This window comes from Ptiloglossa arizonensis, chromosome 3, assembly GCF_051014685.1.
Source record: "Ptiloglossa arizonensis isolate GNS036 chromosome 3, iyPtiAriz1_principal, whole genome shotgun sequence".
NCBI classification, from domain to species: Eukaryota; Metazoa; Arthropoda; class Insecta; order Hymenoptera; family Colletidae; genus Ptiloglossa; species Ptiloglossa arizonensis.
This window is the reverse complement of record NC_135050.1, coordinates 19,534,725-19,556,729: the sequence shown is the minus strand read 5'-3', so window position 1 is coordinate 19,556,729 and position 22,005 is coordinate 19,534,725. Positions and strand designations below refer to the sequence as shown.

At 29.4% G+C, this 22,005-nt stretch overlaps 4 protein-coding genes across 13 annotated transcripts; 2 read left to right on the top strand and 2 right to left on the bottom strand.

Annotated features, from left to right (window-relative positions):
• The first annotated feature begins 385 nt into the window (after positions 1-385).
• On the top strand, positions 386-5,852 carry LOC143144738 (uncharacterized). 9 transcript variants are annotated; one of them, XM_076307467.1, is made up of 7 exons: positions 1,303-1,684; positions 1,936-2,118; positions 2,615-2,961; positions 3,117-3,276; positions 3,346-3,493; positions 3,935-4,985; positions 5,053-5,852. In XM_076307467.1, the coding sequence occupies exons 5-7, from the start codon at positions 3,470-3,472 to the stop codon at positions 5,556-5,558; spliced, it is 1,581 nt and encodes a 526-aa protein (XP_076163582.1). In that variant the 5' UTR covers positions 1,303-1,684; positions 1,936-2,118; positions 2,615-2,961; positions 3,117-3,276; positions 3,346-3,469; the 3' UTR covers positions 5,559-5,852. The 9 variants fall into 9 exon arrangements, with proteins under 9 accessions (XP_076163580.1, XP_076163578.1, XP_076163577.1 ...); XM_076307466.1 differs by having other exon boundaries at positions 2,478-2,961; XM_076307471.1 differs by lacking the exons at positions 3,117-3,276; positions 3,346-3,493 and having other exon boundaries at positions 2,478-2,961.
• Positions 5,853-7,791: 1,939 nt separating this feature from the next.
• On the bottom strand, positions 7,792-14,000 carry LOC143144284 (protein lin-54 homolog). 2 transcript variants are annotated; one of them, XM_076306549.1, is made up of 12 exons: positions 13,736-14,000; positions 12,069-12,465; positions 11,675-11,992; positions 11,318-11,554; positions 10,980-11,198; positions 10,757-10,873; positions 10,471-10,608; positions 10,147-10,386; positions 9,820-10,025; positions 9,281-9,524; positions 9,000-9,196; positions 7,792-8,221 (listed from the first exon to the last, which is right to left on the bottom strand). In XM_076306549.1, the coding sequence occupies exons 2-12, from the start codon at positions 12,453-12,455 to the stop codon at positions 8,038-8,040; spliced, it is 2,487 nt and encodes an 828-aa protein (XP_076162664.1). In that variant the 5' UTR covers positions 12,456-12,465; positions 13,736-14,000; the 3' UTR covers positions 7,792-8,037. The 2 variants fall into 2 exon arrangements, with proteins under 2 accessions (XP_076162664.1, XP_076162665.1); XM_076306550.1 differs by lacking the exon at positions 13,736-14,000 and adding an exon at positions 13,598-13,697.
• Positions 14,001-15,471: 1,471 nt separating this feature from the next.
• On the top strand, positions 15,472-17,967 carry Csn4 (COP9 signalosome subunit 4). The gene is made up of 8 exons (XM_076306551.1): positions 15,472-15,559; positions 15,628-15,707; positions 16,047-16,165; positions 16,246-16,382; positions 16,462-16,576; positions 16,678-16,867; positions 16,937-17,314; positions 17,393-17,967. Exons 1-8 carry the CDS (start codon positions 15,477-15,479, stop codon positions 17,524-17,526), a joined length of 1,236 nt encoding a protein of 411 aa, XP_076162666.1. The 5' UTR covers positions 15,472-15,476; the 3' UTR covers positions 17,527-17,967.
• Positions 17,968-18,395: 428 nt separating this feature from the next.
• LOC143144286 (voltage-dependent anion-selective channel) lies at positions 18,396-21,991 on the bottom strand. Its single transcript, XM_076306552.1, has 6 exons — positions 21,862-21,991; positions 20,386-20,708; positions 20,158-20,279; positions 19,726-19,834; positions 19,427-19,635; positions 18,396-19,156 (listed from the first exon to the last, which is right to left on the bottom strand). Exons 2-6 carry the CDS (start codon positions 20,703-20,705, stop codon positions 19,065-19,067), a joined length of 852 nt encoding a protein of 283 aa, XP_076162667.1. The 5' UTR covers positions 20,706-20,708; positions 21,862-21,991; the 3' UTR covers positions 18,396-19,064.
• Positions 21,992-22,005: the final 14 nt, after the last annotated feature.

Sequence of the window (22,005 nt, the reverse complement as noted above, 5' to 3'; positions counted from 1 at the left end):
TTGTCACGCTCGAAACAAACCGCGAGAGTTAAATCGTCGACGATTCGTCGTAAACAGTTCGATACGGAAGATGAAAAGTTCCACGAAATCCACGCGCGAAGAGAAACGAAGGATTCCGTACGATCCTAAAAAGGAGAGCCAACAATGTAGGAAGAGAAATGTTAGTAGTAAGGTCCGTGTAGGAAGGTGTCGCTACCGCTTGTGTCTCGCTTTCGTGATTCTATCGCTACGCAGGAGAAAAGACCGAGCTATGAGAAGCTGTCGGTAGAGGGAACGAGAGGGCAACGGATAGTGCGAGAATCGAACGAAGAGGGGATAGCGGAGAATGCTGCAAGCACGCCGCCAACTTCGGTCGCTCGTGAAAGTGCCGTAAGTCACGTTTTAACGAGCGCTCGATTTATATCGTCGGCGTTCCACTGACCTCGCAACGACGACATCGTCGCGCGCGCCGATAGCAAAACGCTCGCGCGAAAAGCTGTGACCGACACGAACGGCATGCAGAAATAGACGCTGGTCGCTAATTCCGAAACGATCACGGTTGTGCCATGTCGTTAACGCGTATTTACCATATCCATTGTGAACGCTCTTTCGTCTCCCGTGGTTGTGCGCGTCGTCCCAAAACGTAACTGTGTCCAGTGATCGAACCAGAAGGAAATCTAAGATTCGCGTTCCACAGAGATCGGTACCTCGAACAATCGCATATTGATAATTCGACGACGAGTTGTGTTTCTTTTTTGTCTAATACGATCGCGGGCGGCCATCTTACGACTGCAATTTGACACTGCGTAAGAAATGCAACGGAACCTTGACCCCGTGACCAATAAAATTCGAAAAACAAGAACGATTGCTCAATAAATCGTGAACGCTCTTTGATTCCGTATCAATTTATAGCGCAGACATTAATTTGTCTTTCGTTCTCTGTTCATCGAAAAGCGTGCACTTCGATTCGATCAGAAATTAACCCGTTGTTTTTTCCCCGCCATTGTGTCTCACCTGTGTTCTCGGGAAACCACCGAACGAATCCGACACATCGGTAAACGCACGTGCTTGCGCAGTATGCAAATCGATATTACCCGTGTCGCTACGTAGTGTCTAATTGTCTGTCGTAGGCGTATAACCGTGTTCACTGTGCAGGTTTCCGTCGATGCATGTTTTAACGTGTTCGTGTGCATAATGCGTTGTTACCCGTACGTATACCGATCGTGCATTATATCCGTACATTTGGATGACTATTGGGATTTCTGGATGTACGAGTAAAATCATATGGCACTTGCCAATCTACCAACAAACGATACGGTTCGTTATTCGCTATAAACCCTGTATCGCAATATTTTTCTAGGATTATTTCATTACGTGTAACGATCGAACGAGTGTCTAAAATATATTCGCATCGCTATCGACTTTTACTCATTTATTGCAACGTTATTTGTTTCGAAGACCAAGATGTAAAACGATCGAAATAGAACGTTTCCTAACAGATTACTTTAATCCAGTCAAAACAATCCCCCACTTCTCGCAATTAACGAGGAAGCTTGGGAGAGGAGGGCACGAATAAAAATCGCGATCAGATCTGTATCTGTGCATATAAACATGTTTGCGCGTTTTATATAAATCTAAGTGTGTATGTCCAGCCGTAAATCGCGTTTCACGTATACAGAGTGACAACCATGTCTACAGTAACAAGGTAACAAACTTTTAATGAACGTATGCTACGCAACATTCACAACCATGCAAAGTGTTTTTATGTAAACGCTAATCAAGAAGTATCCGAGTTGCATAAATAACATTTAGTTGTTTGTCCGCTTGTTACTCGCTTATTTTAAGATATTTAGAACTAAAAAATTAATCGAAATTATAAAATAAATTTACTCTGAAATTTGTTATTAATGTCAATGCACAGAAATTTTCTAACTTCAAAATAACAATTTTGAATAGATACGAAAATAAATCATTTTACACCGAATTATGGGAAACGAATCGAAAAACGAAATGGTAGTCTCGAATCTCCGATCATACTCATAACTAGGTTACTGGAGCAACGGGAAACGGAGGAGAGAAGAAAAAACGATCGTCCCGTACAAGGATACAACATTCAAGGTTTTATTATAGGATAATCTGGTAATCATAGCAACACGTAACTTTAAACATTTTTGCGTCATATTTTCTACGATTAAATATATTACCGAGAATCGCTAAAAAGGTGACTATCATTTTACGATGAAAATGATTATTTTACGGAAATATGATCAATATCACGGTCGTAATTGATTTTGTCAATTTAAAGAACAAAATAAATTATTCATTATTCGGTCGATGCTCAATATTTTACAGTATTTTAATTATACATTATATTTGTTTATGATACACCTAATCGACATGTTTCTTATGGGACGTTATAGAAAATTTCGTAAAAATTATACCAGTAAAAATGAGATTTATGCTTGGAAGCAAATAAAAATTTCGATACATTTGTTTAGCGTATTTTCGAACTGCAAGGACACTGTGTCGCCATCTACTAGCACGTAGAGATCAATTCGATGCGACGTTACGCATGCATAAACTCTTTTTCGGATAAATGGCAATAAAATTTCAAATTCTTGAATCTCTCAATTAGAATTGCAGACGAAATAGAGAATACATAGGAGAGATATTACTAAGCGTGTAGGGAGTGCTTTTTCATGGATAGACGCTCATGAGTTCAATTACCGTTTTCGTGAGAATTCCAACGTTATCGATTCAGTTTGGAATAAAATTTCTACACGATCAGCTGTAGGAATTAAAACTAAACACAATGACAATCGACAAATTTAATAGCAATTGGAATCACAGATAAAATATAGCATAGAACTTGAGCAAAAGAAATGTGACGTCGTAGAATTTCAGTGGATTTGAAGCAACCTCTACGTTTAAGAGTGGTAATTTTAGGAACTACATTCAACTGGAACACGATAGTTGATAAAGGTAGTTTCTAAAAATATTGTAAATACGACTACATATATACATAAAATTTATCATTAATGTATTTAATGAATACTAAATAACATTACCACTAATACAGTAACATTACCATTTTCTTGACTAGTAATTTATCTTGTGAATTGGCAAACTATCCTTAGGTTGAAATAACCCCATCTCTTGTTCTATTTGCGCAATACTATGAGCATAATATAATGGTCAAACGAAAGTGAAGTTTACTAATTTTTCCCTCGCACAGCACGAATTCATATTACCAGATCTACAATATTTAATTGGGAATTGAACGATACACTTGTCGATGTATGTACTTTAGACATTTAATTATAAATAATTGGATCATTGTTTCATTCTAATAATTAAATATTAAAGGCATTAAAGTAAGAGAAGATCGCGATTCTACTGCCTTCAACGCACGATGAATGAAAAAGTGGGACAGTTCCCACCGTACTACCTTCTCTCCTGTCAGTAATTTGAGGAATGAAATTTGATCACAATGATTGTGACCACGTGCGATAGAGTTAGGTTATTTTGCTTCTAGTACACAATTATTATTAATGTTCACTATGAATCTGTATCTTCAAGCATCTATACCTTTTTGATTAGTAATTATACATTTTCAATAAACGGTAAACTATTTATACAATATCTTTAGTATAACGAAAAGTGAAGTACATGTAAATAAAATAATTATTTTGTATATAAATTTTTGTTTAAAATACAAACATATTATAGTTTATATGTATATTAGAGAAAAAATATTCCGTTTAACCGGTAGTGTGTATTTTTTACCCATCATTTTTATGTTGTGTAGGTTAAAAAATAGAAATATTTATTCGAAATAGAAAGTCTTCGAATTTTCATTAATTTTAATATCTGTATCTGATAATGCAGTTTTTCATTATATGCTTTGCAATATTACATTCAACTTTTGGAAAGTATTAACTCTTAATTCTTTTAGAAGATGACTCGATATGCAAGAGCAACAGGTTCAAAAGCTTCAAACGAAAAAGTAGCTAATGATGCTACTCCGTGGCATATAATGAAACAACAATTAGTGGACAATTTATCTAAAGAAGAACATTTTATAAAAAAATCTGCGAAGGAGCTTTTAGAAGAAAAACAGGATGTGTTTTACTGTGACGTTGGTAATGTTAATAATGACTGGGCAGAATTTGAAGAAAATTTGACAACCAAGAGCAATAATTCAGTAACAAAAAAAAACAAGAAAAAGGAGAAAATATCTTTAGGAGATATTAAACTTAAAAGGAAATCATCTTTAAAGAGAAATATAAAGGAAGTTAATAACACTACAGCAGAAGTAAAACTTAAACGGTGTAAGAAAGATAAGAATCGGTCTAATAATGTAAGTAGTAACCAAATGGAGTGTTCTATGGATAAACACAGTAATGAAAACTCTGCAGATACTTTAATGAAAAGCAGTGATACTTTGCAAATCCATAAAAAGAATGAAAATACATCATTTAATAGACATAATTTGGAAAAAGAAAAAGATGCGTTATCTAAACGTCAGAAACGTAATATGAGAAAGCAGAAGAAAAGTTCTTGCGAAAAAAATGCAGTTTTTGTAAAAACTGATGAAAATACTACTAAACAGTGGAAGAAATTTAAAAATAAAACCTCTACTGATTATGAAGTTACTAATAATAGGAAAAAAGTACAGAATAATCAAAATAATGGAGCAAATGAGGAGGAAGAAAAGAATCGTGTTACCAAACAATATAATAACAAATTTGCAAATAAATTGCATAATTTAAAAAATATTCCAAATACATTTCATACAAAACAGTTTAAAAATAATGGAATTACTAAAAAAAAGCTTCCTAAAATTAGAGATGATAAGGAACACAAAAGAAGGAAAACAGATTCAGGTTCTACAAAAATTGTCATCAATGGTATTGACATAGAAATTGTGAAGTACGATGGTTTTCCAGTTAAAAAGGAAGACGCGGAAAGATTATGCAATTTGAAACAAAAAATGATCATGAACGGTAAATATGTTTGTGCATTTTATATCTCAATTACTTGTTTTATATTGTATTTTATGCATTTTTGCAGGCATTCCAAAGAAGGAAATAGATACAGCAATGAAACTAGAAAGGAGAAAAGCTGAGAAAGCATTAACACGGATTAGGAAGTGTGTTTGTTTCCATTGTCGAAAAGCAGGTCACAATTTGTCAGATTGTCCTGAACTTGGATCTGAACAAATAGGAACTGGAATCTGCTTTAAATGTGGATCAACTGAACATACTCATTTTGAATGCAAAGTGGCTAGGCCGACAGATTTCAGATATGCAACTTGTTTCATTTGTCGAGAACAAGGACATATTGCTAAACAGTGTCCTGATAATCCTAAAGGAATTTATCCTCAAGGAGGTTGTTGCAAAATTTGTGGAGATGTCACACACTTGAAGAAAGATTGTCCAGAGTTAAATAAAGAAAAAGAAGAAAGTACCATTACATTAAACTTGATCACAAATAACAATGTAGAATCCTTGGGAGATAATGTGAAGATTACCCATAAGAAAGATGACAAAATGTTGAAAAAAGTAGTAAAGTTTTAATAAGAACTTATAATCCAGATAGATATAATATACACGCTTATATAAAGCGTAAAATGGTCCTTTTGGTAGATACTTTAGTGATTTAAACACTTTCAATGTAAACATAAGATTTATTGAAAGGTACATGTGTTTGACATGTATATATATATATATATATATTCCTTCCTATATATATATATATACATATACATTTTCTTCATACGTACATTTTAGTGTTATTTAAACACCATCATATCTCGAAAAATCTGATATCAAACATTCACATAATGAATACGTTTTTAATTTATATATTGCTTATTTACATTGTACTCGAATTTATAAATCAGTTAAAACTTTTTACATATTAGTTGTACAATGAAATTGTGAAATTACCTAGTTGTTTAAATAAATTTTCCTAAAATAAAGGAATAAATTATTTAACTCTGCGATATCAGATTTTGTATATGTACAGAAGACAAATCACAAAGATATATTTAGATATACGAATATTATCTGTACATAGCAGTAATTTGTTATACACATATGGTAGCATCTTTTGCTAAAGTTTTTAGCCTTAATTTAAAATTCATACTTTTATACTTGACTTGTTATATAAATGACATGTAACAAGTAAAAATGTGTAATTAATATTTCGTTATCATAATTTTTATAATTATATTACGAATCAGTAATCTGTACAATTTGTATACTTAAAATAAACGCTGTCCTTTGAAGTACGAATTCTACGAATATATATTTATATTTGTACCTCTATATTACATTTGTCCTTACACTGTCCTATTTATAATATATAAACTCTCTATACTTTATATTAATTTCCTACATATAAGTTATACTTGTATTACCCCTAATGGCAGACAGATAGTGTTACTACTGTAGTGATGATTAATTCAGTACACAATGAAAAGTATTTATGCGCCTGTGTCTGTTAAACTGATATCAGAGAATTACAGTATCAAAATACCTTCGTCCTCCGTGCAATGCCATTCACTGTATCATTGATTAATTAAATAATACTTGGTATTCAAAATTGCGAGTGATTCAAAGTACAACATATACAATATCGTAATTAAATGAAAATTAATGTAAACGTAACAAGCGATTTGACTGTTTTGGAATTAGAATCGTTTTAGTATTATTGTTATAGAATCAATAAGTAAATGTGTGAAACGTGTATTTTCATGAAAAATCTAAAAAAAACTCAGATTGAATGTTTAATAGTTTATATATCAAAAATTTATTTTATAAATAAGTAGTAAGTGAAAAAAAAAACAGTTTCATCTTCCTTCAAATCTGTAGATACTAATTACAAATGAAAAACCAAACTTTAAACAACAGTACATACAAAACTAAAAATGCAACGTCATATATAAATGACTTAAGTAACTCTTGTTTTTTTTTATCTTTTTTTTTTAGTAACTCAAAATTTTCAAATTTTTTAAATATTGACGATAGTTATGAACAAATTTATTATTTTACTTTTCTTTTCTATAGTCCTTTTTATTCGTGAAATATAAATAGTGAAATACTAATTTAGTAAAGAAAAAACAATTTTTATAATGTACAATAGGTAGAGAGAAATCAACATACAATATTAAACAATTACAACATAACATGATAACATAATTCACTTCACTCATGAAGTTAAATCCATTAAATTTTACGCTCATTATTTATATTGTTCATCACACAAAAAAAATCAAATATTTTTTATACCCTATAAAATTCTTTTGTTATCTACAGTTTTCTATAGATGTATGCATTTTTCCTATAAAAAAAAGAACTCTGAATATTAACGCCAATAGAAATAATCGTTTAAAAAATTAATCATAGAAACACATGACATAAAATGAAAATATGTTTAGGAAACCAATACTATTTGATAGATGCATTAATTTATACCTCTTTAATAATTTAGTCTCTTACCTAAATTTTGAATAAACTTTTCATTTCTCAAGTGTGGCCGACAAATATATAAACACTTTTTGTACCGTCAAATGTTATACTCCTGTTTTATAAATTTTACTGTCATATTGCATTCAACCGTGTCATTTCTAATATTTTTACTAACTGTTATTTAGTAAGATAATTTACAATTTCTTATGTCAAAACTATTATTATTTCGTTTTAATAAAAACGAAAATAATTAATTAAGTAATAAACTTTCTAGACTGTACTTAATAGTACATTAATTATATCATATAAAATAAGTTTATAATTACAAAGGGTACATAACTGTAACTACTTTTTGGAAAAATTTTCTCATCTAATAACAATAATTAACCGGTTGAATGTATTATGTTCTAATATTTTTACCATTATCTTTGGTATATAACACTTTATTTCGCTTTGTAATTGTTATGTCCGAATTATTAGATTAGGAGGTACCAATAATCAATGTTTCCAATTTTCTGACTACAGCATACGTACGTAAGAATCGAAAACTTTCACCATTAAACTTTTTTTCGGAATGTACCTGCTAGGTAGCTTCAGCTTTATGTGCTGACTCTATAATTTCCTTCAGGCAACGACCGAATTCTTCGATTATAAGTCTCTGAGATGTTTCATCATCGAACATGTTCCGTTCCGCTTCGTCAGCTTGTGCCATTAAGCACTGACACGTTATTTCTACTACTTTATCGGTCAAGAAGTTGAACGGTTGTCTGTAAAAAAAGAAATACAAATATGTATAAAATACAAAATTATATATTCTAAAATAAAAAGCATTAAAATGATTATGACAAATATAAGAATTATATACTTAATATGTACATGTAATAATTATTTTAAACAATTAATAAACATAACATATTATAGCCACCACAATTGCAAAAACATTCATAATGGTTGTTGAAATGCTTTTTTTTTATTAAGAAATCACTTGTTTCCATAATATAATATCTGCCAAACTCTTCTTAAATAATGATACTCCAATTCTAACAACCATTAAATTTTAAATACACCGCGACTTGAAGTTACACAGTTATGCGCTTGCTTATATCTTTATACATATTTGTTATATACGTATATATTTAAATATGAAATAAAGTTTTTTTTTTTAATTTTTCTCTTCATAAAAGAGTACATATGCATCTGTTTGACTTTAATTGATTTTTGAAACTTAAATCGTATACTAAATACATTATAGGAAAAAAAAAATATCGTTCTCGGAAGAAATTGCGACTCGTTTTAGTCAACTTTCGTAAGATCTGCGATTAAGTAACAATTAATCAACACTGTCTTATTTCTGTTTATTCGTAGTACTGTGCTCTTCTTAATCCGCGACTAATATTTCTTTTTTTCTATAATACATCGTATTTATACGTTTTGACTTACTCAGTATTTGTCTTATGCAAAATGTTATTAATTTAAACTTCAAAAGAAATTAACCGTATAGGTCGAGAACTTACTTTAATGTTTATTTATTGTAATTACGTTTACCTCGCGCCAGTGTTTGATGTAGCAGGGGGTCTAAAAGCCATTTCCGATAGTTGTAATTTTGCTTTATTTAGTGTAAGTTGTGCCGTTCTAACTTCGGCTGCTTCTGCTAAGTCTTTTAGAGATTTCTTTTCCAAGTTCGGTTCTTCTACGTTACGACATCCTATACATTTACAATTACCAGAGCAAGGAATCTTAGCCTAAAAAGAAAGATTTTGTATTAGAGAAGAACTTCATCGCTTTTTAAAATACTTGTATTTCGAATGTAGAACCATTCATAATACCTCATAACATTCACAATAATTTTTTAAACATCCACTGCGTTTACAATTACAACCCTTATTGTGTCTTCGTATGTCATCGCCAGTCTCACGACCTTTGCCAATTTTTGGACGAAAAGCATTTGGATTACGTTCCAAACAAGATTTGATAGCACGTTGTCTTTCTTCTTCATTTCCAAGATTATTAGAACAATTATTGCAGTTACACATATGACAAAACTCTCCATTTGCAAAACAATCACAATATCTGTGACAAAATATATTCATAATTCACCACTTTCATTTATCAAGACACATTTAAAACTTCTCCTTATTAACGACGCGATTATTTTTTAACTTACACCTCAAAATAATCTTTTAACTAAATATGCATTTTTATTTTCATTACTGATCGTCATTTATTAATTGAAGTAACAAAAAAGCAAAGAGTTGATGCTCAATTTTTGAAAGATGAATTACAATAATATATAGTATATACATGTGAAAATTTAAGAGTTATTTCAAAACTACGATTTAATAGTGCTAATATACATTATACTCACAATTTAAGACATTGTGATTTAGTACAGTTACATGCTTTTCTCGGCCTAATACCATTAGGCTCGACACTAGCGTACGATCTTTGAGAGCTTTTACTTTCTATAACAGATCCTACAGATAAATTTCCTGTGGAACTTTGTAAACTTTGTGAATTACCCAATAAACTAGGTGTAACTTGTTGGGGTTTCAATTTTAGTTCATCTGTAGGCTGTAAAAAATTAATATAACTCTTTGCACTATATCGTATATTACATTTTCAATCGTCAATATATTTAATCAATATGATTAACTTATTATTTTTTAAAAATTAAACATTTATTATACTACACCTGTTGTTGAATATATTGAGCAGGTAAAACCACAATGTTTCCCATATTTGAATTTGTTGAGAGAACAGCCTGTCCAGATGCTAATTGACTCAAAGCCGATGCTGGAATAGCTACTGCATTTTTCGATTGATTACCCACAGTTGCAGTCGCGGGAATTAATAACCTTTGGCCGCTACTTGTTAACGTTGCTTTAGGTGCAACCGTTCTTAATGATTGATTACTAGTATTTAATGGAACTACCTGTATTACAATTGGAAAGAAAACATTGTACATGACAATCTAATACTATTTTTTAATCATTTTATTCTTACTATAATCACAAACCTTGACGATTTGTTGCTGACCTCCTATTTTTTGACTAACACCAACAGTTTGTAAAGTTGTTTGTGATTTCGTTTTACCCACAGTAACAACATTCGTAGTTCCAGATGATGGAGTACTGACTAATCTTACATATTGCACCTGGAAGAAAAATGTTTTCAAAATGTTTATAATTTTAATATTTTACAAATCATACTATTAATTTATGTTATCCTGTTATCAGACAATAATTTTATGATACATTTAAATAAAATCTACAATATAATTTGTTTCATAAAAGTTATATTACTTGTCTTCCAGGCATTTGTATTTGATGTACTTGATTAGATCCAGTAACTATATTTTGATTAGCTGGTATTCTAATAACTTGTCCACTTCCAAGTACAGTTCCAGGTTTTAAAGAGCTCTAAAAAATATTGTATGGTTAATATAAAAACATTTGAAATATCAAGGAAGAAAACATTAAAAATGCTTTATAGTGAAAATTTTAATAAAAACATGAACTAACTAACCTGTCGTATAATCACTTTTTGTGGGCTTTGTTGAAAAGATGATTTATTAGAGGAAGAGAATGCAGATTGTTGATTCGAAATTGTTGAAGTTTTAACTTGTGAACTCAATGATGGAGCAGGTAATATTTTTGTAGGAGATTTGATTGTACTGCTTGGAACTATAGTCATTTTAGAGGCCTGAGTATTTGATGATTGCACTAATTTATTTACAATTATTCCCTTCAAGAATAATAAATATAAATTTATTACTTTTAATAAATTACTCTATGTTAATTAATTTCCTTATACTAATGTATACAACTACTATAAAAATGATAAAAACAGATTTCAATATTTACTTGTTTTTGTGGTGATGAGGGTAGAATATGTTGGACTTTATTAGTAGAAAGTAATCCCATCTGTTGTGCTTGTGCCAATGTTATAGTTTTTGTTGGACTTGTAACATCTTGACTTGATACACTGTTATTTAAAAACTTTATTGCTTGCGTTTGCTGATTTTCATTTTGTGAACTAGTTATTAGAACTTGTTGACCTGATTGTGTTTGATTTCCAGCTAATATCATCTTTGTATATACCTAAAATAATATTATAAAATAGATGGTATATGTATTAACTATAAATGAAAATTACATTTTAATATTATTAGGGTCTAAGTTTGAAAATATAAGAAAACAATAATATAATGAGAATCTTACATTTCGATTTTGCTGAGTACTCTGTGCAGTTCGTTTTATAGCTGATTGAACTGTTTTTGCATTCTGAACGTTTCCTAATGTGATGTTTCCTGAATGGCTAGTTGCCATTACAGGCTTAGTAGACTGTGCTGATCTTAATTGAACTATATTTCCATCGGCAGACTTTGCTATGAGAGTCTGAGCCAGTGACTGTAATTGACCAGCTGATGCTGTTGATGGATGTGAAATTTTTAAAATTTGACTTGTACCTTGACCACCAGCAGGAGATACTATCATAATAGACTGACTTTGAGTTGCTGGACCAACATTAGATTTTACCTATTGTGAGATTAAAATATAATTTTACACTATAAACAACACTATTTACTTTATAAATTGTAATAATGTTTTATACCTGTACTGTAGATGTTGGAAGCCTTTGCAAAGTTGGTTTTGTTTGGAATACAATATTTTGATTATTCTGATTTGCTGTTGTATAGATAATATGTTCTTCTTGAGCTTGTTCTGAAACTTCAGTCATCTCCACATCAGGTACAATCGTTTCAGTCTCAATATTACGTTCAATTATTATATGTTCCTCATCTGTTGTCATAACTTCTTCAGCATTCATACATTCCAATTCAGCTTGAATGTTTGCAAATGCCTCAAAGTCATTTGATGAATATTGTTCATTATTATGCGATAGACTCAATGCACTTAAATCTCCATCACCAAGCGTACGTGAATCAAGAGCTAATGGTTCAACCAAAGCTCTAGCATTTTGCCCTTTATTTACAGACATGTTTACGTGCCTATTCAAAATGTTATTTATTACAAACACTTACAACTATTAATTTATAACTTTAAAGTATAGGTATTGTTTTTAATAACACCAATTTCTCAAAGTAGACTTCTTTACATTTACATGTGCAATTGTATAAAGTTATACTATATAAATTTTATAATGCAATCTATAAAACAATTTTTCATTCCATTCATGTGTTTAACTCTATTTCTGTTTATACAAATTTGATCCATTATGAAATAATCACAAAAAAAAAACATTTGAATATATAACATCTACCCATTTGAAGGAAATGTTCTTTTATACTTATTGTTGTCATGAAAATCATTTATATGTAAACAAAATTCACAAATTAATTATATAACTAAGTACGATGATAACATACGATGGACAGATTTATAAGTATACTACTTATATTCTATTACAAAATATTAACTTATGAACATTAAACTATTGCAATAATATTTAACACTTTACAATCGTGTATAATCATTTATACTAAAAACGAATTTATCTCTGTTAAAAAGAAAGTTTTCCAGATGTCTGTATCTTCCATCATAAACATGTACTTCATGCACATGCAGGTTAGAAATTTAAGGAATGTAAATCGTTTTTATGTAAAGCTTTAAACGTTGAAAGATTATACATAAAAAAAAATATCGTATATCAACGGTAATATGTAAAATGATTTGCGAAATGATGTGAAAACGAAGTGAATCAGTGAGAATTTAAAAATTCAAAAATTCAAATCTTTAGGAAGCAAATATACATTCTCTAAACACGAGGAGCAATGGAATTGTCTATAGATGCACTCAACAATGCAAAGATCAAGTAAAATTTGAACTTTCGAAAATTCGAACGATAAAATTTGAATAATGAAGAAAAATTCGAAGGATAGTCTACTTAGGAACATTAGCGCCATTTATTACTCGAACGCGCCATTTTCCACGAACTGAATTTCTGCCTGTATTTTAACATTTTTAATGGCCTTATATCAATTCGACACTGATACGTAGAGAAAAATGGAATGCTTAATACATCAAACAATAATAGAAAATATACTTCATGTCAGTATTCGTCTTACAATTGCACAAAATTCAACTTAACCTATAACTTATCAGTTCATATCAGGTACGTACAGTGCTGGGTGGGGGCGTGCCACGAAGCTTATTTTAATTATGATACAATATTCGAAGAAGTTATTAATGTGCTTTTCAGAAATTCAAATTTCTCTGAAACTGTCTAACGAGTAATTTAATCCTTTTTCTAATACATACCTGGGTGTTCCCTTGATAGCTCGAATTTGTTCAAAATCACGCGCCCACCATTGCTGTCCCACAGTGCACTACGCACCGCTGTGTACAAACAGACCCAAAGGTCGTTTAGTATTAAAATCTCAAATTAAAGTAGGAATGGTAAGTTAGTTGCTATTTTGAAATGAATTTTTTCCAATATGTAATTCGTCAAACATCAACTTTTTCAATTAAATGTTACGCCAAAACTGAGCAATATTTTCGCGCACTTTGCAAATTTCGATTTCGCCATTTTCGCTCTTCCGCGGCTAAAAACACGTCAACTCTATAGCGCCCTCTGACTCCAATAAAAAAAACAAGTGTTCCGAAAACTCTAACGTTTTAAATGCAACATATCGCCCGAAGATGCATCGTCATAAAAAACCTTATGAATTTTAATAGAATTTATTAGACTTTTTCAAATAAAGAATTAAAATTCCATATTCTATTTACGTATTTACGACATTCTTAATACTAATAAGTTTAACTTATTGTATTATATATGGTAGTCTATGACACCATTATATCGACGGGGAAATATCAAATGATTAATGAGTTGTAATCAAGTAATGATATTAGAGGTATAAGTATTTGTTTATTGCAAAATTTTCATCGCTAAATCAAGAAATATCAGAATAAAAACATTTACACTTATTGTATTTTCATTCGTACCATTTATTCTTCATAAACATTATAGAAAAATATTTTCAATCTTTTTTTCATATAAATATAATTTCAAATTTATGTAACAATAATTGGAATTTTATTTTCAAATTTTAGCCAAATTTTGTTAAAATTAAATTTAATCGTTGATTGGTGAATTTGAAATTCAAATATAACGAAACTTATACACCTGTTGGTCAGTTTTGGCGGATGTAGTGTAATGCGATGAATAAGTGTGTTAAATTGTAATTCAATAAAATTATTATAGTCGTCATAACAACGTTATATTCTTGGATATAATAGTAAAAATTGTAAGTATATATTTAAAAAATTGTAGGGTACATTCCTTGGTAAATATTCTGCAATATATTAGAAATGTGCACCACTTTCCATTTTGCAAAGTGTGTTACGCTCACGAATATTTTAATTATAAGTTTTCAAAATTAGTACATAGACACAAATCCATACATTACATTTGTTTAATCAAGGAAACGGTAAATTGTATTTTTTTCAGTGAACTATAAAACAATAACGTTTTGTTACATTTCTATTTGAATTACTTTATAACACTTCGTTAACACTTTGAGTTAAAGAGCAATAACCTCTGCATTCACTCGCCAGCTTACATGTGAGTCCACACTAATTGTATTCTCATTGAGTCACGGATTGTTCGAATAAAGTTCATCGACTACGAATGTTAGTTGTTTTATGAAGCGCCATCTTTAATTATACATATCAACGGAAAAATCTTAAGAATTTTATATCATGGTTTTCCATATAAATAAAATTAATATCATAACATTCAATATATAATATTTTGAAGTAAAATACTTTATAAAATTGTTATTACTGCATAATTTATTTTTAAAATATATATTTAAAGAGGACGCGGTTAATTTTATTTAAAATGGAATAAGTCTAGAAACTTAACTTTCTTCGTTAAAGTACTATCAGACGGTATTTATCTTCCTTAACAACTACACTCTGAAATTCCACTGACCAGTTTTTGTGATTCATGATCGTAAGCACACAAAAGTAATTTCTGGTTATTCATGTAGAAAAGATGGTGGTGACGGCAGCTGCTGTACGTCAACAACTCATGAATTTAGCGTATTCCGGTGGCTCTCATAAAGATCAAGCGGAAAAGTAAGCTTATAAAATAGGATCAAAAATATACCTTTTGAAATATTTGGTATAAACGATGATACTTCCAGATATCGAGCGATTTTGGACTCAATACTATCATCGTCCGGCGAAGAATTGGTTGATGCTTTAAAGATATTCATTGAAGCAAGTATGTCACTTTTATTTAAATATATTTCTTGTTATAACAGGTGTACAAATACATCCTTCAAAGACTGATATAATAAAAACGATCTGTAAAAAACTAATTGCGTATTTTGTACATATATGTAGAAGTATTTATTTTATATGCATACCTTTGTATACAATATATTGAGTACACATTACATGATTTAAATACATATTTAGATAGTGGTATTTTGATATATCATATTATCAATGATATATTTGCTTTTACAATTTATAAATTTAAAACTCAATTCATTTATAAAGTCTACAATATTAAAAATATTGTACTATTGATGTAAAGATAAATAACTTTATTTTGCAGTTGTAAATGAATATGTTAGTTTGGTGATTTCAAGACAAGTTTTAACAGATGTTAGTAATCGTTTGTTACTCTTACCTGATGAGATATCAAAGGCTGTTTCACATTATACATTGGACAAAGTAAGATGGTTTTTCATATTTATATGAAACATGGTTGATTTTAATGTATACTATAATAATATTTGTTATTTAATTTTTAGATACAACCACGAGTCATCTCTTTTGAGGAACAAGTTGCTAGTATAAGACAACATTTAGCAGATATTTATGAACGTAATCAAAATTGGAGAGAAGCAGCTAATGTTTTAGTGGGAATACCGTTAGAAACAGGACAAAAGTAAATAACATTATGTTCTTAAGTCAATAGAAATTTCAAATTATTCAATGCCTTTATATATAATTATAATTGTTTACAGGCAATACACAGTTGACTATAAACTTGAAACTTATCTTAAAATTGCACGATTATATTTAGAAGATGATGACCCAGTACAAGCTGAAGCATTTATCAATAGAGCATCACTTTTACAAGTATGTGGTAATTAGATTTATTAAATATTTCAATTACTATATCTTGTACTATACCTTCTATCACATATGTCAGTATAACATTTTATTTATTTTTTTTTTAGGCTGAATCTAAAAATGAACAGTTACAAATTTACTATAAAGTCTGTTATGCTAGAGTATTAGATTACAGAAGAAAGTTTATCGAAGCAGCTCAAAGATACAATGAATTATCATATAGATCTATTATACATGAAGATGAACGTATGACTGCACTTAGGAACGCGTTAATTTGTACAGTACTAGCTTCTGCAGGCAAGTATTTAATTTTGTTAAGTATGCTGTACTTACAAAAATAATTGATAAACACAATTTTAATATTAGGACAACAAAGGAGTCGTATGTTAGCTACCTTGTTTAAAGATGAACGCTGTCAACAACTTCCTGCTTATTCAATTCTTGAAAAAATGTATTTGGACCGTATCATTCGACGCTCTGAATTACAAGAGTTTGAAGCCTTATTACAACCTCACCAAAAAGCATGTACAATCGATGGATTAGGATCAACTATTCTCGACCGTGCCGTTATAGAACATAACTTATTATCTGCTAGTAAATTATACAATAATATAACTTTTGAAGAATTGGGTGCTTTGTTGGAAATTCCACCGACAAAAGCAGAAAAAATTGCTAGCCAAATGATTACAGAAAGTCGAATGAATGGATCCATTGATCAAATTGACTCTATTGTACATTTTGAAAGTAAGTTTAAAGAACAAATTGATAAACGAATCGTATTTTTAATAAACGTAATCTGATAATAATTTCTTTTCCATATAGCACGAGAATCATTACCAACATGGGATAAACAAATACAGTCTCTTTGCTATCAGGTGAACCAAATAATAGAAAAAATCGCTCAAACTGAACCAGAATGGATAGCGAAAGCAATGGAAGATCAAATGGTGCATTGATGTAAATTTTTTAAATATTAAATAAACACATATTGGACATTCATTTGTTAAATACGCTATTAAAAATTTGGAGGCAATAAGAAAGGATCATCATCGTAATTCGACAGTAAAGCTTATGTATTATGAGCGACATAATATTTAACATGCTATTTAATTTCTATGTTAATATGCATGTATGATCAATAAATTTTGATTTATCATGACATGTATACACAAATATCCAGCAGATTTGTAAGGCATTTCAATAATTTAAGTTTTATTGCAATAGTTAGTCTATTATTTATAAAAGTTAAAAAATGAAATAAGTACGAAACTACACGAATAAAAGTTTATTACTGAAATATACTTAAAAAAATTGTTTGTTAAACATTTACGTAAAGTTATTATAAAGTTTACACAAAAATACTCTAACTAAGAAAATAATGTACCGTTTTTTTGTAAATAAAGCATTCACACTCCACATAGAATAAATTTGTCTTTATTCTAAAAACTAGACAAAGCTTAATTTAAATTCTGCTCAATGTTTAACAATTGTTGATGCAAAAAAGAATAAAATGTTATGTGTACAAACCTCTCATTCATTATAATTGCTACATAAAACAGGACTGTGGTGTTGTTTATAACTAAAAGTGTTTATTCATATTGTATTGTTTTAAAACTGTGAAATATTTATATAAGACACCGGACTTTAAATTATTGGAATATTGTCTTTATAACTAAATATGGATTTCACAACAAGTTTCAATCTTAAGATAGCCACACTGGCAGTATTGTTTTATATTAGTTATGTAAGCAGGAATGAATGTTGATTTCATTTTGAAAATGAAAAGTGAACAATATAATTCATGTTGATATCATTTAATTCCAAGTCCCTGTATGTAGTTATTATTTATTTTCTATAATATTAAGTGCAAGGATTTTTACAATAAATCCAATCATTAACATTATTTGCATAGTTATAAGAGTAAATATGGAACATATCGAATTTTCTTACTTTAAAATGAATTATAAAGTTTACAATGACATGTTAACACGATAATACTTATTACATGTTTTTTAATATTATTTCAGAATAATTTAAACACATTTTTTCCCCTGTATTAACTTTATCAATATTTGCAATCAACATTGCTTCGTGCCTATGCATTTTCAGTTTCTTTAACATTAAAGTAATTAAACTTCGATTTCATTAAGAGTGAATATTTTCAACAGGAACTGGAAGGCTGCACCATATCATGAGTAAAAGAATTACAGAGAAAAGAACACTTGAGTTTCACTTAAAGAGTTAAATTGTTCATGATAAGATACTGTTATCGTAGTAGTTTTACACTCGTAGTTGTGTATATTTTAAACTATTATCCCTTTAACTAATTTTAAATGATGCATGATACTTTGTGGCATCTATTTTGGGATAAACTTGTCTAAAAATTATAGGCAATACTTTATCTGAAGCATGTAAAGTGATACTGTCTTTATGACACGAAGGTCATGAAATAATTTAATGGGTCAAGTCCTTTTGTGTCTGAAATCATTCATATTTAAGCTTCAAGATCTAATGCTAAACCTATCTTGTGCCCACCAGACCCAAAGTTCTTTCCATCAATATTTGTAGAAAGTGTCAAAGTTACACCTAGAAATAGAAACAAAATATGTTATTATGTTAAAGCACAGGACTTTTTCTATGTTATTAAGTCCTAGAATGTTGAACAAAATATTTTAAATGAATAATTACTTAAACATAATTTAATATTGATTATAATAAATCATATCCAAAAAATTAATAGAAAAAAGTATAAAACATGAAGTTTTTACTAAACTAAAAATAATTATTTAAAATATTAACAATGCGTGAAAATTATAATGTATTCATACTTTTCCAATAAAGTGTACTTTTACTTACCATCACGTAACTTCTGTTGATATCCCAAACCTATGTGGAGGTAAGAATTGACCTTAGCTCTAATACTTGCATCTGGATCAAGATTATATTTTGTGCCAATTCCAAATTCTGTAGAATTACTACCAGAAGTCCAAGAAAGATCAATTGCTCCTTGTAGGTTTGGTTTTACCTTATGATAAATTGAGCCACTGAAACGACGACCATTATCCCTAATGGAATTGAACACAGCATGTTATAAAATTAAAAATTATGCTAAAATTTTGATATTCTTTTCTAAGAATCCGTGAGTTCATACATACACTGCTGTATGAAGAGCAAAATCAGAAGCTGTAAATCCAAGTGCAAAATTGTTGTTTGTGAGTTTATTTCCTTGTGTATCGAAGCAAGTCTGATAACCAGCCAACCATCCTACAATGAAATTAAGATATTCTACAGTTCAATAAAATTTAGCCTATATAAGATTATTATACTATCATCTTATACTCTTTTGTTTTGAAATATCTTGGATATTGGGAATTAAAAAAGGAGAATCTCAATTGAAATTACAAGGAACTGCATGGAGTTCACAGATAAACTTGTAAAAAGTATTAAATATTTAAATAATAAAAATATTTAATATGTCTTAATTTCAATATTAAACTTATTAATAAAAGACATTACCAAGTATAAAACATAGAAATATATCGTCAAATGTAATTGTCAAAAACCAATAATATATATTTTTATTTTACCTTGATATCCTACAACATAGGATGCATTGATTACAGGACCAGCAGAAAGGCTAAGATCGAAATCAGTAGTAGCAGATACATTTTCATGTTTATAACTTGTCTTCAATTTTCCAGTCTTGGTCCTGCAATAATAAAAGTATAATTTCATTTCAGAAAATATTAAAATAATTGTTTATTTTATCTTAATTTAATCCTTGTATCAACAAAATTAACAATTCAATATTTTACCCTGTTTGTGGAGAGAAAGTACAACTATAACCAAGAGTAAGACCATTGAGCAATTTATCAGCAAGAGTCACATCAGTAGCAAGTGTGTTATCAGTATTCCACTTTTCGCTAAATGTGAGTCCATAATCTTTAATATTGTATTTGGTTTCTAAGGTACCAAATACCTTTCCACTATCTTGGTTGGATACTCCACCACTAGAGAATTGAACACCAGAGCTGGTCTTTGTTTTAACATCTAACTTCACCAAACCAAAATGATATCCTTGGCTAAATATATCTCGTGCACTTTTGCCCAAGTCGCTGTATGTTGGTGGAGCCATGATCTATGCAAGAATATTAAGTGATAATAAAAAATTTTCAATCAATTTTGTGAAAATAATATACATTTATATTTTATTCATATATAAAATATAAATTAGTTATACGTTATAAATATATTTCTATACATAAATGAAAAAGAATTAAAATAACATTAACTGTATGCAATATAAATTTTGTGATTTAATAGTAACATCAATGAACATTTACATATAACTTTTTGCAATTATATATTTAAATCAGTGCAGTACTAAAGAATTCTAATAATAGTAATCCTTAACCTAAAAGTGATATTTAATTTCATAAATGATAATAGTAATAATGTTATAATCAATTAAGAAATATTTAAATTATAATTAGTTTACAATCACAAAACTTTCAGATAATAAAATAAATAAAGGCAAGGTTATATGAATAATGTGAAGTGGTAATATGTTGCATAATTATATAAACATATACAGTTATTATAAAGTACAAGATAATACAAGACCTGATTTCTTGTAATATATAGTTTTTAAAGTGATATCACACATATATATAATAAACTCATAATGAATCTATTTTTTTACATAACATGCAATCATTAATTAAATTATAATATAAATGATACCGTTGATAATATTAATATAACTGATGCAAAAATTATTATCAAATTAATTAGTTAATAATACATTTATTGTAACGATTGTTATAGAAATATTATAATTACAAGAAACTATTAATACTACTATTTGAAAAAAAAACGATCAAATAGAAGATAAACAATGATCTAACAATAATTTTACAATAATGTAGAGCAAAAATGGAGTGATATTGACCTCTCCTGAGTATTACATAAGGAGAAAATCAGCCACTTACAATACCATAAATGACTGCAGTTTCACATCATTATGTGCAAGATTTTTCTTTTTCAACAAAAATCGTAATTCCTTATATTAGAAAGCAAGAACGGAATACTCAAACTCATTCGAACTGACAAAATTAATGGAAAAGGTCGCACACAGTATCGTTAGACGACAGCCGACATTACTATCATTAACCCATGCCGGCTTCACAAAAATTTAATTTTCTTTAAAAATGACGCGGCCTGCGTATACAAACAAACGTCTCCAGGATAATAGGATATGTACCTGGATAATGTAATTTGTTAGTACTTACTGTTTTATGTTATAAGACACGAGTGCAGAAAACTGCGTGACTTCGCTTCAGAATTGCGTACGTGAGACGGTACACCCCCGAGAAAGAAAGATATGACCTGCGCGCAATTGGGCTTGCGTCTGCGCAGAACAATAAATTCTAAAA

Bases quoted from the DNA above. Each gene is read 5' to 3' on its own strand.
- Csn4 (XM_076306551.1), top strand. From the start codon at position 15,477: ATGGTGGTGACGGCAGCTGCTGTACGTCAACAACTCATGAATTTAGCG. The intron at 16,166-16,245 runs GTAAGATGGTTT...TTTAATTTTTAG, and splicing joins CACATTATACATTGGACAAA to ATACAACCACGAGTCATCTC. The intron at 16,577-16,677 runs GTATGTGGTAAT...TTTTTTTTTTAG, and splicing joins ATAGAGCATCACTTTTACAA to GCTGAATCTAAAAATGAACA.
- LOC143144286 (XM_076306552.1), bottom strand. From the start codon at position 20,705: ATGGCTCCACCAACATACAGCGACTTGGGCAAAAGTGCACGAGATATA. The intron at 20,280-20,385 runs GTAAAATATTGA...TTATTATTGCAG, and splicing joins ACTTTCTCTCCACAAACAGG to GACCAAGACTGGAAAATTGA. The intron at 19,157-19,426 runs GTAAGTAAAAGT...TTCTATTTCTAG, and splicing joins TCAACAGAAGTTACGTGATG to GTGTAACTTTGACACTTTCT.
- LOC143144284 (XM_076306549.1), bottom strand. From the start codon at position 12,455: ATGTCTGTAAATAAAGGGCAAAATGCTAGAGCTTTGGTTGAACCATTA. The intron at 11,555-11,674 runs GTAAGATTCTCA...ATATTATTTTAG, and splicing joins GTACTCAGCAAAATCGAAAT to GTATATACAAAGATGATATT. The intron at 11,199-11,317 runs GTAAATATTGAA...TTATTCTTGAAG, and splicing joins CCTCATCACCACAAAAACAA to GGAATAATTGTAAATAAATT.
- LOC143144738 (XM_076307465.1), top strand. From the start codon at position 1,264: ATGGCACTTGCCAATCTACCAACAAACGATACG. The intron at 1,297-3,934 runs GTTCGTTATTCG...TAATTCTTTTAG, and splicing joins ATCTACCAACAAACGATACG to AAGATGACTCGATATGCAAG. The intron at 4,986-5,052 runs GTAAATATGTTT...GCATTTTTGCAG, and splicing joins ACAAAAAATGATCATGAACG to GCATTCCAAAGAAGGAAATA.